Source organism: Varanus komodoensis, unplaced genomic scaffold (genome assembly GCF_004798865.1).
Source record: "Varanus komodoensis strain SLA01 unplaced genomic scaffold, ASM479886v1 scaffold109, whole genome shotgun sequence".
Lineage (NCBI taxonomy): Eukaryota > Metazoa > Chordata > Lepidosauria > Squamata > Varanidae > Varanus > Varanus komodoensis.
The window spans coordinates 634,627-648,161 of NW_025335313.1; the positions used below are offsets into that span (position 1 = coordinate 634,627).

The 13,535-nt window shown below is 41.4% G+C and overlaps 1 protein-coding gene across 5 annotated transcripts in view; it reads left to right on the forward strand.

Moving 5' to 3' along the window:
• RANBP10 (RAN binding protein 10) overlaps window positions 1-13,535 on the forward strand; it is a 51,114-nt gene that overhangs the window by 789 nt on the left and 36,790 nt on the right. Inside the window, exons 1-3 of one of the 5 annotated variants that reach the window (XM_044419828.1) lie at window positions 413-691; window positions 775-886; window positions 11,721-11,773. In XM_044419828.1, coding sequence (XP_044275763.1) covers window positions 11,725-11,773 — 49 coding nt within the window. In that variant the 5' untranslated portion in view covers window positions 413-691; window positions 775-886; window positions 11,721-11,724. Of the gene's footprint in view, window positions 1-412; window positions 692-774; window positions 887-1,883; window positions 1,950-7,586; window positions 7,606-7,625; window positions 7,644-11,720; window positions 11,774-13,535 lie in introns of those variants that run through there. The other 4 variants (XM_044419825.1, XM_044419827.1, XM_044419829.1 and 1 more) reach the window with 4 other exon arrangements.

The following is a 13,535-nucleotide window of genomic DNA, read 5'->3' on the forward strand; positions in this document are numbered from 1 at the left end:
TCGGGTTGCGGGGGCGGACAAAGATGATGGAAAGGACTGCGGGTGACAGGAAAAATGTCTCTGGAAGAAGGCGAGGAGGAGGAGGGGGAGAACCGGGGCGGTGGCAAAGGGCTCGGATTCAGGAGAACCGGGACAGGAGGGGGGGGGGATAGCGAGAAGAGGGGCTTTCGAGGGAGGCGTTGTCAGGCCTTGTTGGCAGTGAGGCTTAGTTCGGGGGAGTATTTTGAGGAGTTGAGCCATGAACGACCCTGCTGCCAGGAAGTCTTCCATGGGTTGTGCTTTTGAAAACGGGGAGTGCAAATATCTAGGGGGTTTAGATTTAATCTGACCTGCCTGTTACTCTGGTAGAGGTGTGTGTGTGTGGGGGGGGGGGGGTTTCAAGGCATAGAAGGCTTTGTATAGAAATTGGGGATAGCCTTGATAGGTGTGAGGCCTTGGTGGCAAGCCCTTTACAAGAACTAGAGGGTGCATTTTGGGTTGCTTTGAGGCAGCAAACCATTTCTTTTCCCTTCCCCTGGAATTTGGGTTGCTGGCTTTTTTGCCTCAAACTTAGTTGGTTGTCATTGTCAACAGACAAAGAGAGAACCACGGCCATGGTGTTCCTCCATGCTGCAGTGCAGGGGCCCACTGCTTTATCAGCCAGGCATGCTATGCTGTTTCTAGACTTCCCAACATAAAGATTCTGGCTCTGGTAATGTCCCTGCCCTAGTGCGATGGTGGTCACCAAGGAGTTGAAAGGGCTTGGGATCTCACTTTTCCTTTTTGTTTTTGCAGGACATGGGAAAAATCACAAAGATGCTGCTTCAGTCAGGGCTACCCACCCCATCCCTGCAGCCTGTGGTATTTATTACTTTGAAGTGAAGATAGTCAGTAAAGGCAGAGATGGGTAAGTGTCTGTGCTTAATCTTATCCCAGATAATTTGCCTTTCTGTCTTCTGGGAAGCTTTAGCTGACCTTATTGCTTACACTTAAGCTAGATGGTGCTATTTTGAAGTGGGAGGTATAGGATACTTTGTATAGCTGTATGTATATGAAGTTATACCAGTTTAATTTGAAAATAGGAGCTGAGGCAATTCTTCTGTTTGTATTTGGGTTCAGTTGGGAGGATGCAACTATGAATCAGGTTCAGCTCTAGTTCAAGTTAAAAAACCGGTTTGACTTCCTGCCATCAAATGCTAAGCTAATAATATATACTGAGATGGGGCATACTTATTAGGTTGTTTCTTTGCTGGTTGATATGGATAATTAGACAAGCTCACATTGTAAAATTCCAATGTGGCTTGTCAGTGTGTTGGGACTGAAATCCAATATGGCAGTGGCCATATAAGGGAAATGAAGGAAAACTCTTTGCTGTGTGCTGTAAAATAAGTTTGTATGAAAATCATTTGCCATTACTCACCAGAAAGAAAGGATATAGATAGGTTATGCTAAGCAGTTCTGTAGACATAAGCAAATTGAGAACAGAGATGGTCCATTAAATCTAAAGGATGATGACGGTCTGAAATTTACACAATTAAATCAGTCCTCCATAGTTGTTTTATTTAAGTCACAGTGGGCTACGGTTGTGCCAGCCTCCATTTTTAGCAAGAAAGCCATGACAGGCACACACTAGGCTTTGTTATGTCATGCATACCTGGACCCACTGGGTTATGCAAGGTTTTAAAAATACCTGGTTGTTCTGAGGATACATGCCCTCCATATTTTGCATATTTAAAATTGTGGTTGGTGCATGCCATACAATCTTGCAAGGTAATTAATCCACAGTAGCTTAGCATGATTTCTCAATTGGTCTGGTGAGAACCATAGATCAGTAATCCTGTACTTTCATCTGTTAAAACTTCATCAGGAAATACTTTTCTTTGTGTTACCTTAGGCAAGAGATAGGCAGACTGGTGTTCTCCAGATTTTATGGATTACAGCTCCATTCAGCCTGGGCAGAATTGCCACTGGTAAGGGATTATGAATTATTTAGTCCAAAATATCTGGCAGTCACTGGATTGCTTTCCCTGCCTTATGATATAGACTTGAATACATTATTCAGGAGTAGTATCATCCTCTTAGCTCTATTGCTTACTTTAGAGTAAGTAGTTTTGAGGATTGATGACTAATACTGTGGAAGTTTCGTAGTTCTTTTCTCTTGAGGCCCTTCATATTATGAAACTTGGTTTTTCAGGGGTGCTGAGAACAAACACACATCTTGAATGATAGGGTAGGATCAAATGTAAGCCTCTTTTTGAAGGAAACTTAGCCACTTAACCAGAAATTGCTTCAGTACACTGTAGTAAAGAACTGTTGTTGTCTCTGGAAAAGAGAAAATAAGACCTTGCCAATGGAAGGCGGACTTTAGCTAACTTGCTCTGGGTTGTTTGGCATTTTGATATTAATAATTAAATTACAAATCTGGACATAAGGTTATTGAGAATCCTATGTCACTGCAAAGGTATGGAGACTGAGAAACATCTCTTAATGTTTTTTTCCTTACTTTGGTACCCCAGCAGTATTTTTTGTGCGTTGGTCCCAGTTGCTAAATTGAGAGATCAGATGTTTAAGTTTGTAGTCAAGCATCCTGTGGGGATTAATGGTTTACACTCCCATGTTACATTCAGCAGAAGTAGCTTTTGGTTGCATTGGTTCTTTGCTTAGCCAAGCCATTCTACATCTTAGCAATTGAATTAGAAAACCACCTGTACAAGTTGCAGCCTAATGAATAGGGATCTCATTCCTACATTGACTTTGATGAAACAGCTGCAGATAGGTAGCAGTATTTTATTTATGCTTCTTGCAGACAAGTTGCAAGGTGTCTCTTTTTTTAAAAAAAATACACTGTTGTCAGTAAACTGGGAGTTGCATAAATACCCTGATGCAGGAATGCATTGTTGCTTTTTCCTTGCCGTTAATTCCAGTCATCTTTGGGACTAAGCTGCATATATTAATTAATCCTTACCAGGCAATCCAAATATGGAACCTGGAGCACTGTGCCACATGTCAGATTTTCCTTGATGGTTTTCTTGATGATCTCATTCTATGAAAAACTTCCAGTAAACTAGAATTTCTGTGACCTATGGCCTGTTTTTATTCTGAACTAATACACTTCGGTTGCATGTACTCATGCCTGTTCTTCATATTCAGCCACTACAATAAAAAGTCATTGTACTTTTGCATAAAATGTGATTTCCAGGCCTACAGGAAATGCAGTTAATAGAGTTAGTCATGAATCTTGGATATATTGTGTGTGTGGGGGGGTGGGGGGATATCATTTCTGTTTTTAAGTTGAGAACCAACTTGCCTGTTTCATGAAGCCTAAAACCCACTGAAAGCAGTTGAGTAATTTCCCACTGAAAGCTGTAGGTGAACTATCAGCTGAACAGAGTAGAGCAATGAAGTATGAACTTTTTTTTTCCAACTCAATTGGATTTTCATATATTGAAGTACAAGCAAAGGTGTGGAAATCATAATAGAAGAGGGCCCTTGTGTTAAATGGCTAAGCTATAGGGGTAGCCAAGCCAAAGCTCAGGAACTGCATGAGGCTCTTTGAGTTTATATTACATCTCACAGCTCGCTGTCCACTGGCACCCACTTGCCACTCTCAGACATCTGACATCTACCATATGTGGCTCTTTTTCTGTTGAGCAAGTCTGGCCAGCCCTGCTATATACAGTGCAATCCTATGCATGCCTATTCAGAGGCAAACCCTGTTGAATTCAATAGGACTACTCCCAGGTAAATATGTCTAGAATTGCAGACTTAGCATCTTCTGAAGTACTTCTACAAGGCTCATAATAGGAAATGCTCTGGAGTCCCTAGATAGTGAAGGGAGGTTGACGGCCACTCAACACAGTTTCTGCAAAAACAGGTCCTGCCAGATGAACCATGTGGAATTCTGTGACAAGGTTTCGAGGTGGCTAGATGGGATGTGGTGGATGTGGTTTACCTGGATTTCAGCAAGGCCTTTGACAAAGTGCCACATGATTCCTGATTGAGAAATTGAGGAATTTTGGGATTGACGTATACACTGTCCAATGGATTAGGGCATGGACCAAAAACAGAGGGCAACTGTTAGTGGAGAATCATCCAGATGGCGGTAGGTGACAAGTAGGCCCTCCAGGGCTCTGGCCTGGGACCAGTCCTGTTCAATCTTTTCATCAATGACCTGGAGGAGGGGGTGAGAAGTCTGCTGGTCACATTTGCAGATGGTACTAAAATGGGGGCAGTGGCCACAACTGTGGAGCAGGTACTCCAGATCCAGAAGGATCTGGACAGACTGTGGGAGTCGGCTGGGGACAACAAGATGGCGTTCAATGCAGATGAGTGCAAGGTCTTGCACTTGGGGCATAGGAATGGGCATCATAAGTACAGGTTAGGTGACAAGCGGCTGGAGAGCAGCACTTGTGAAAAGGATCTCAGGATGCTGGTCGGCTGCAGGCTAAATGTGAGCCAGCAGTGTGATGTGGTGGCCAAGAGGGCAAATGCCACCTTGGATGCATAGCCAGAAGCGTGGCTGCCACTCTATATGACTCTGGTGTGCCTGCAGCTGGAGTATTGTGTTCAGTTCTGGCCCTCTTGTTACAAGAGGGATATAGCGAGGTTGGAATGGGTGCAGTGAAGTCCCACAAGGATGGTGGTTGGTTTGTGGGGTAAGCCATATGAGGAGAGACTCAGGGAGCTGGGTCTTTTTGGCCTTGAGAGGAGGAGACTCAGAGGGACCTCTTAGCGACGTACAGGTATGTGAGGGGGTGCCACACAGATGTGGGTTATGACCTTTTTCCCCTTGTAGTGGAGGGCAGGACACGTTCCAATGGAGCAAAGCTCAGGGAACCAAGATTTCGGGTGGATGCCAGGAAGTACTTCCTGATGGTTAGGACCCCTAGGGTATGGAATGGGCTTCCACAGGTGGTAGTTGAAACCCCAGCTGTGAGGGGTGTTTAAGGATAGGCTGGATATGCACATGGTAGACATGTCATGAGTGGAGCCAGCTGGAGCCGGGGGTCAGACTAGATGGCCCAGGAGGACCCTTCTAACTCACTCTGTTTCTTTTTTTATATGTTTCTAAGTTGTATTGCTTATTAGTCCTGTGGGGTTAATCAGAGGACAGTGTCTGAGCCAAGGCGCAAACATATATCAGTAGTTTTTCTGAAGAAATAGTAAATATACGTGTCTGTGCTACACAGTACTGGTTTCTTGTGGCCAGAACCTGGAACATAGAGACATGCATAGAAAATGACAGATGTTATTTATTTTTATTCATATATTAATGCATTAAGGACATAATCCTATGGAAATTTAGACAAGAAAAAGGCCCACAATTCCCAGCATTCCCAAGCAAGCTATAGTGGCTGGGGTATGTTTGAAGTTTTAGGGAGTGTGTTTGGTCTAAACTTACATAGGATTGCTGCTTTAATACATGAAACTATGTTTATTTAAATTTGATATCTAAACTGTTTTTAGAGACAAGTACAGAGAGGTATTCTTTTCCCCACTTAACCCATGGCTTCCAACATTCCTTCCCAGATGTTCTTAAAAGAAACGGAGGAGGTTGAATTGGTTGCACTTACAAGAGCTAAAGGCAGGTGCTGAAACTGACATTAGATCATCAGTCTTCAAGGAGTTTTTGCCAGACTTCTCACTGTGGTCCCTTTTGCCAAAAGTTGTATTTTCTTTTTCAACTTGATCTAGAAGCACCCCTTGCCTATTGCTCAGTGTTGGGGATGGCAGCCAACTTCTGCTGTTAAAGCATTATCCTCTATGCTAGGCCACTAAACTAGCTTTCAAAAACCAAATTAAGCTTAGATAGATTCTTGATAAGCCAAAGATTGTTCCCATGATTACATGCATCCATTGTTTTTCATACCTTATTGACTCATTTTATCACTTCCTTACATAATGGTGAGGCTGCTGGGTGAGAAGAATCACTGAAGAAAGCCATATGTGGTGTGTCAGGCCTGCCTGAGATACTTTTCCTGCAGCTTCTCATGAGATTTTCTAAAGCAAGGAATCTAGCAAGTGTGCAGTATACTCACATTAACTTTTTATCTTGGATAAGATGTGGATAGAAGCACCCAAAATAATACTTTATGCCCCATAGAGTGGTTTGTTGTGAGGAGGGGTTGAATTGGGGCATCCATTTTTGCATTCTACTTCCAGCATATCTACTCTTAGGAGAATTCAGGGATGGTTGTTGTTGTTGTTTTTTTTGCATATGCATAAATAACACTGATCTTATTGAAGAAATAGAACAGCTCCAATATTTTTGGTGAGTCTAGTGTACTGACTCAAATAGATCAGTACACTCAAATGGTGACTGGATCAAATTTAATCACCTAATTTAGTTAGACTACTTTTATGTCACAAAATTATTTATACATTTCCAAGAATCAATTTTTTTTTGGAAATTAACTGGCTTAGTTAAAAAAAAAAAAAAACTCGCATGAGTGTCTATGATTGCTGCAGAATTTTCTAGTGCCCTATAGTGATGTGAGAATTTCCCTGTAAAACAATTTTAAATTAAAATCTTGACCATAAATCCTTGTATGAATCTAGTGAGTGGGGATCAACTTTTAACTACAGCTCAGAAAATGGGGGCACCATGCCATTGGCAGAAGAGGTAAGAATCATGTGATTTACTATCAGTAGTGTCAGGAATCAGGAACTTTTTGGTAGCCATTCATGTAATAGCCCGGGGAACAACTGTCACGTTCAGTCCCATCAAAAGGATCATACCTCTAAGGATAACTCTCATAAACAGCAGGCATATGGTAATTCCTGTGCTTTCCCAGTCTGTCTAATATATCAGTCTTAGAGATAAAGAAACATTATTGCATTTTTAAATCAGAGAGGTTCAGGAGGAATGTTACTAACATGACAGTAAAATTGATACGTGCATCATGTTTCCCCCAATTCTCAAACCTTCAATAAATAACCTCAGTGATTCATATAGCAGCCCTGTAGGGTAGGACAAGATTGCTACCTCCACGGAAAGCTGGGAGATGGTGGTTTGTCTCAGGCAAGCAGGCAAGTCTGTGGTAGAGCTGACTGAGTTGTGAACTAGAGACTTCTGAGCTCATGCCCTTAATTACTGTGCTGAACTGCTTGATGGCAAGATAGTTTTGAAGAATGGGGACTCTTAAAGAATACCTACAGATGGAGATAGCCAGAATGTGGGTTTTGAAGGTAGCAATTCTTTGCAAGGCTGAAAAATGCAGTATCAGTGCCATGTTGACTTCAGGTGGGACATGTTTGCCATTGCCGCTTACTCTGGATTATTTTAGCTTATAGGCATTGTTCAGGATAGCTTAATGTTTTGGAACATTTCTTTTCAGTGAAATTTAATACAGAATGTCATTGGCCTTCTGGAAAAAGGAGACTATGTGCCAAATTTCTTTGTATTCTTTCAGCAAGCAAGCAGAGTCACTAAGGATGTCAGTTGTCTAATAGCTGAAAAACTGCCTTGTGATTTTAAGACAGATGATTATGCATAAAATGTGCCTTGCAGAACATGGTGTTCATACCAGTACAAGTGCCAGCTAGCTGTAATCATAAGAGAAAGCCAGTGTGCATTGACATCAAGCAGTAGCTGAGAGGAACCATAAAGACAGCATGAAAAGAAAGGTGAGCTCAAGAGGCAGATGCAACTCTTTGCTGTGCTGGTAGGTAGAGGCAAGCTATTACAAGTATCCATGCTTTCCAGTTTGAATATGCTAATAGTACCAGTCGGTATGTACCAAGGGCCAGTTATATTAAATTAGGTGACAGAATACAGTGGATTTGATAGCAGTTGATACTTAGTCTGAAAATGGCACAATGCACACATTGTCATTATTATGGATTGAAGTTTATGCTGTTCAGCTAGTGATACTGGGTTGTGGGAGGAGGAACTTGAGTGCTAAGGAATATTATGTTTTGGAACTGTTGCATCGTAAAGTTTGTATAATTATTATACAGTCATGCAGAGATCAGCTTTCTAGTTCTAGTTTGTGCTATACTTTCCCAGATATTCATACTGAATGCAGGCAGTGTTGAAATTTTGGAACAGTGACAGGATTGAAGATCTGTTTGCTAACAACACTTAGGCATGACTTCACAGTCAAATAAGTCAAATTTTCCCTCTGCCTTCATTCCATCTGTAGTATGGTGATAATAGCATCTCCATCACACAGTATTCTAGTGGATAAGGTATTTGCCTTGATACATTATACCTGTTTGTGTGGATCATTACAACAGTTTGGTATGACACAAACTTGGTTTGCTTGGTTTGGTGTGCAAAAGCTTGGTTGTACCCAGAAATGGTTTTCTGCTAAATGAGTGTTTATCCCAGACTTAGAAATGCTATTCTGTAGAAAGATGATGAACTATTACTACAATGAACAGCATGAGCTGTGTGACTGTCACAACTAGTCTTTCATCTCTGGCATGCAATGTTTATAAAGGACTAGGATTCTTTCATAGGAGTTACTTACACTTATAAAATACTTTGCTCCAGCTATTGTTTGTAACAGTGTTGGAATGTGCAGCAGTGTCTCCCTGCATCAGAGAAGGGTCAGTGCCAACTGCCCACTGGAGAGAATTTTAATTTTTCTCATACAGAGTGAGAACAACAGTTTTTCTGCCTCAGTACCCATTCTTGGCAGCCTCCCAGTTTGCTGTATTGGCATGAGAAGAAAGTGCTTCTACTTACTAAGTTGCCCAAATCTTCTTACAGAAGCCATTTAGCTTTGACTTCCACAATGGTTGTACATAAATGTTGGTGTCTACTGTTTGGTTTGGTTTGTTAATGCAGATTTTATGTTTTATGGTTAGTCACCTATTTTTTTTTTAAGTGTTTTGAACAACTGAATGAGTGCACTTTTTTTGCACAAGTTGCCCAACTTCAAATAGCTGAAATGGAAATGCTTGCCTGTCATAGTAATGTTTGCTGTGGAAGTGTATAGATATCAAGCATGGACGTTGACTAAGAGAGCCTTCACGTGTTACTTAGTGTTCACTTGACAGTTATTTGATGGGGAGCTGCTAAGAGAAGAAAAGCTGTGAGGGATCTTTGCTAATGAAAGGAGGGGGCAGTTTTTCTTCACAGTGAGATCATAAAGGTTTTTGATGTTCCCAACATAGTTCCTGGTAACCGCACTTTCCCCTTATTTCCCAGGTTTTAGCTACTTAGAAGAATGAAGATTGTAAGGCCCTCCCCTTTTCATGAATACTTTTTTTTGACAACCGTCAAACGAAATACAGTGGTACCTCGGCTCATGAACTTAATCCATTCCAGGACTCTGGTCATGACCCAATTTTTGTCATGGGCCAAGTTAAATTTCCCCATAAGGTTCAGTGTAAATAAAGTTAATCCATTCTGTAACTATTTTTAATCAGAAAAATGTGAAGCAAAGTGACAAACAACAACAAAGATCACGGCCATCTCCCCCCTGCCCCGAGCACGAGTGCGGCCATCTCCCCGCCCCCCCAGCACAACTGCGATTGTGCCCGTCATCCCTGCATGGGGCTGTCAGAGGGGGGAGAGATGGGTGCAGTCGTGGGCGCGCGAGGGGGGGGGGGAGATGACCCAGATTGCAGTTGCGCTCCTGCGGGAAAAATGGGCACAATCACAGGTGCGCTCATGCAGGAAAGAAGGGCGCAATCTTGGTCATCTCCCCACTTGGGGGTGGGGAGACGGCTGCGATCATGGTCACCACCCAATGTGGAGTATGTGGCCCGAGTCAGAATTTTTATGGAATTTTTGTTCGCGACCCGATTTGGTTATGAACTGAGGCGTTCGTGAGCCGAAGTATCACTGTAAGTTTCTTTTTAAAACTCTGGGAAATCTCTGCAGAAGAAGGGAATATGCAACCATGCATGTAGTTCTCTGAGATACCTTGTGGAGATCCAAGGGTAAAGGAGGTAGGGGTAATCCACAATGAACCCAGTTATCTATCGAAAATAACATGGATTGTTCAGTAAAGAACCAACCCACTGTTGGTTATTTGCGGCATAGCTTACCCTGACATGAGAACTTACTCCCTGTGGTAGCACAATAGTAGGATGAATAGTTAAACAAGAACTTTTAAAAGCATCAGCTTCACAAATGCAAAATAGAATTCTTCTTTTTAGGATTTCAAATAAAGTCTGGAGCAGTATATCTGAGATTCTTTGGACTTCAGGAAATATGATTATTGGGGTTCCCTCTAGCCTAAATGCCCTAGGGATAGTGTGTAGACATATGATTATACCTGGAATTTTATCTTCTCAATGTATGAATTGTAGTTTACTATGTGGATTCCTTGGAATTAGATGTATAAGCATTCTGTATGAGTTGTACTTCTATATTTATATGTTGAATAAAAAGGAGTAGAGCTTGTTTTAAAGGATGCTTTAAAAATATATAGACATTGGCATTCAAAGTAGATGGATTTTGTTACACATCCAGGTAATTTCTTATGAGAGCAAAGAGAGCAAAGATAAGGACATATTGTAGTAAATCATTTGGGCCTTGTGCAGCTAACCTCACAAATAGGTCAGCTGAAGAACCTAATTTCTAATATATTGTTAGTTGTCAACCATAAGTTGTCAGTAGTAGTCAACCTGCATTCACTAACTTAAGAAGTAAGTTATTGAGCACATTATTTTAAGTAAACATAGAATTGTGCTATTTGTATTCTCACAACATCTTATGACATTCAGACAGGTGTACCCTAAAGGTAAAGGTTAGGATTTATGCCCTTTTTCCTCTTGCAAAGGGAAGGTGGCTTACATGTACTTCATCTTCTACATTTCAATCTCACAAAAACCTATTGGGTTAGATCAAGAGTCAGTGACTGGCTGAAAGTCATCCCCTGAGTTTCATTGCTGAGTGGGGACTGAAACCCAGATCTCCCAAATCCTAGTCCAGCACTCTAACATTATACCACCATGGCTTTCAGGCTTTTGCACTGAATCAATGACAGGATAGAGAATTAAATCTAAGAACCTTAGAATTCTTGAAAAGCTTGTTGTCTGGCTAGGAGCAATGGTTTTGATATAGGCATTAAAGCACTATATTAAATACTGCTGGTTCATTGACTCTGGAAATCTTCTAGTTGCTATGTTAGAACTATCAGTGAAGTCACAGCAAAACAAGCTTCCTTTTATGTAGAAACTATGTGGCATGCCTAAAACTCCCAAAGCTCTTGAACCTAAGCTGGCTATCACAAAGAATCACTCCTGACAGTAGCAGATAATTCAGGTGAACTATCTGTGAAGGACAGTGCACCCTGCTTAGTCACTGGAGAAGGAAGTATCTTGTGTGCAGCTGGAGATGAGGTGTGCATACAGTGCTTCTACAAAGCTGCAAGTCCCAGATTGCTTCATGCCCATCCTGACTGGGGGTAGGGCAACTGGCTCAGAGTGTGCAACCAGGGGAAAGATACATGTAACTCAGCCCTACATAAAATTCTCAACTTTAAGTTGTGGCTGTCTATGACTACATATGAATGACATGCATTTTTGTACCAGAACTGGTAACAAAGGTAGAAATGATTTGATCAAAGAGACTGGATTATTTTGAAAAGCTGCTTCCTTGACCATTTGACAGAGGCAGTTTTTGTTTGACTTTAGAAGGCATCTGACCACAGTCTCCACTGAGTGGTAACATCAACCTTCTCCCATTCGGACTGTGCTTTCAGTGGGGAAAAGAAGCACTGTGCGATCTTGCTTGGCCATTCACTGTTTCCTGCATTAACACACTTTTGTTTGTTTTGAAGGTACATGGGGATAGGACTCTCAGCCCAAGGTGTCAACATGAACAGACTTCCTGGTGAGTCACCGTTAAGAATTGTTTGGGCTTGTCCTGTCCTGTGCTACACTAATCACCACTACACTAACAGGGGAAATACTCCTCCTACACCTGAAATCCAGAGGCACAGTATTTTGGGGAGTGGGCACCTAACTGAGTTGGGCCTTAGTTTCAATGTTATCTTCCTGTCCTGAAAAGTGAACTCATTCATTTTGAGCTTATTGAGCATGTAGAATTCTACTCCAAAATAGCTAAAACTGAATGCATTTGCCCGTTTTAGCTTTTTCCTTGGGTTCCAAACCTTTGTATCAAATGTCATGCCTTTCCCCCTTTTATTTCCCCAAACCATGTACCCATCCCCTTGTCTCTCCATTTCTACTGTAGGCATTGAGTTGCAGTACATCTTCCTTTATAAGATAGTTTCTTTGTGTTATAAAATGATCTGCCAAAGGTGGGTGTAGAAGTAAGTATTATAGCATACTTCTTGTTCTGCCTTCTGCAGAATGCTTCCTTCTGTCTTTCTCTATTGTCCTTTCCCTCATCCAAGTTTCGTGTGCTTGGTGGCTCTTTTTAGTTGGGATGTTTTGGATCAATCTAGAGTTCACTATTTGTTCTTTGCCTGCCTTGATGCAGTGATCTAGTTAAATGTTTTCTAGGTTCATTCCACTGCTATGTGTGTTGATCAAGAATTCCCAGGTGTGAATCGTGCCTATAATGGAAGTTTCTGGTGGAGATTCAAATTCTTTTATGTATTTTTTCTTCACTTAAAGTGTTTTAATACAATTCTTTAACCAAAAAAAATTGGTTACTGACTTGTAGATGATGAATACAGCAAGACAGTCCTTGGCCTCAGGCTTATAACAAGGAAAAAGGAAAGAGAGAAGGAAAGCAGGCAAGCTCAGTAACTAGTTCTTAGAACAGCCAGCTTGGATGAAGATACTGCCCAGTGATAGTTGAGGGAAGGCCAGAGGCCACTAGTTTCTCAGCAGAGCTAACAGAATAGCTGTTATTGGGTGGCAGCTGGGTAAAACAATGGACTGTACATAAAGAAGTTCTTGTTGGGATGGTGCTCTGATCATGACATGTTTTGAATATTATCTCTTGGAATATTTAGAGGTTTAGAGTTGTCACTTCCTGTGTCAATTAGCACAGAAGCACTTGTCTTTCAGACAGATTACTCAGTAACGCCAGATTAACTTGTGATGAAACATTACAGCCCTGGTTTACAGTAACTTTTTGTTTTTTAAAACTAGGGGCTTGAGCAATGGCTGATGAGCCCTTGGCTCTACTGAGCCATCAGCTTTGGTGCTTTTTTACCTCTTTCAAAAATAAGAGCAGTAGAGACTTTACTAGAGCTTTCCTGTTATATAGTTTTGTTCGGTTAAATAACTGCTCAAATGTCTTTTCAATTAGGTAGTTGAGGTACTGCTTTGATTTTCCCCCTTTTTTGGAAGCACTTTTGAGTCTTCTAGAGATTGCTTTTTTCAGCTGTTCAACACCATCCTCCCACCTCCTTTCCTGTTACTTGAAACTAGTTTGAAACTATAACTGGGACACAGAAAGGAACTCATCCCTCTTGTCAAGGCAACAAATTAGAATGTACATCCTATTGAGAAGAATGATCATTGGGATGCTTGGCCCAAACGAAAGAATATTCCAGTTGCCTTGATGATAGGAACATTTTTTTTTTAGAACCCAACATACATCCCCTTGTAAACAGTTCTGAACTTTTTCACAAAGGGGTGTAAATTTGCAAAGGGAAGCATACTTTCTTGGGGGGCAG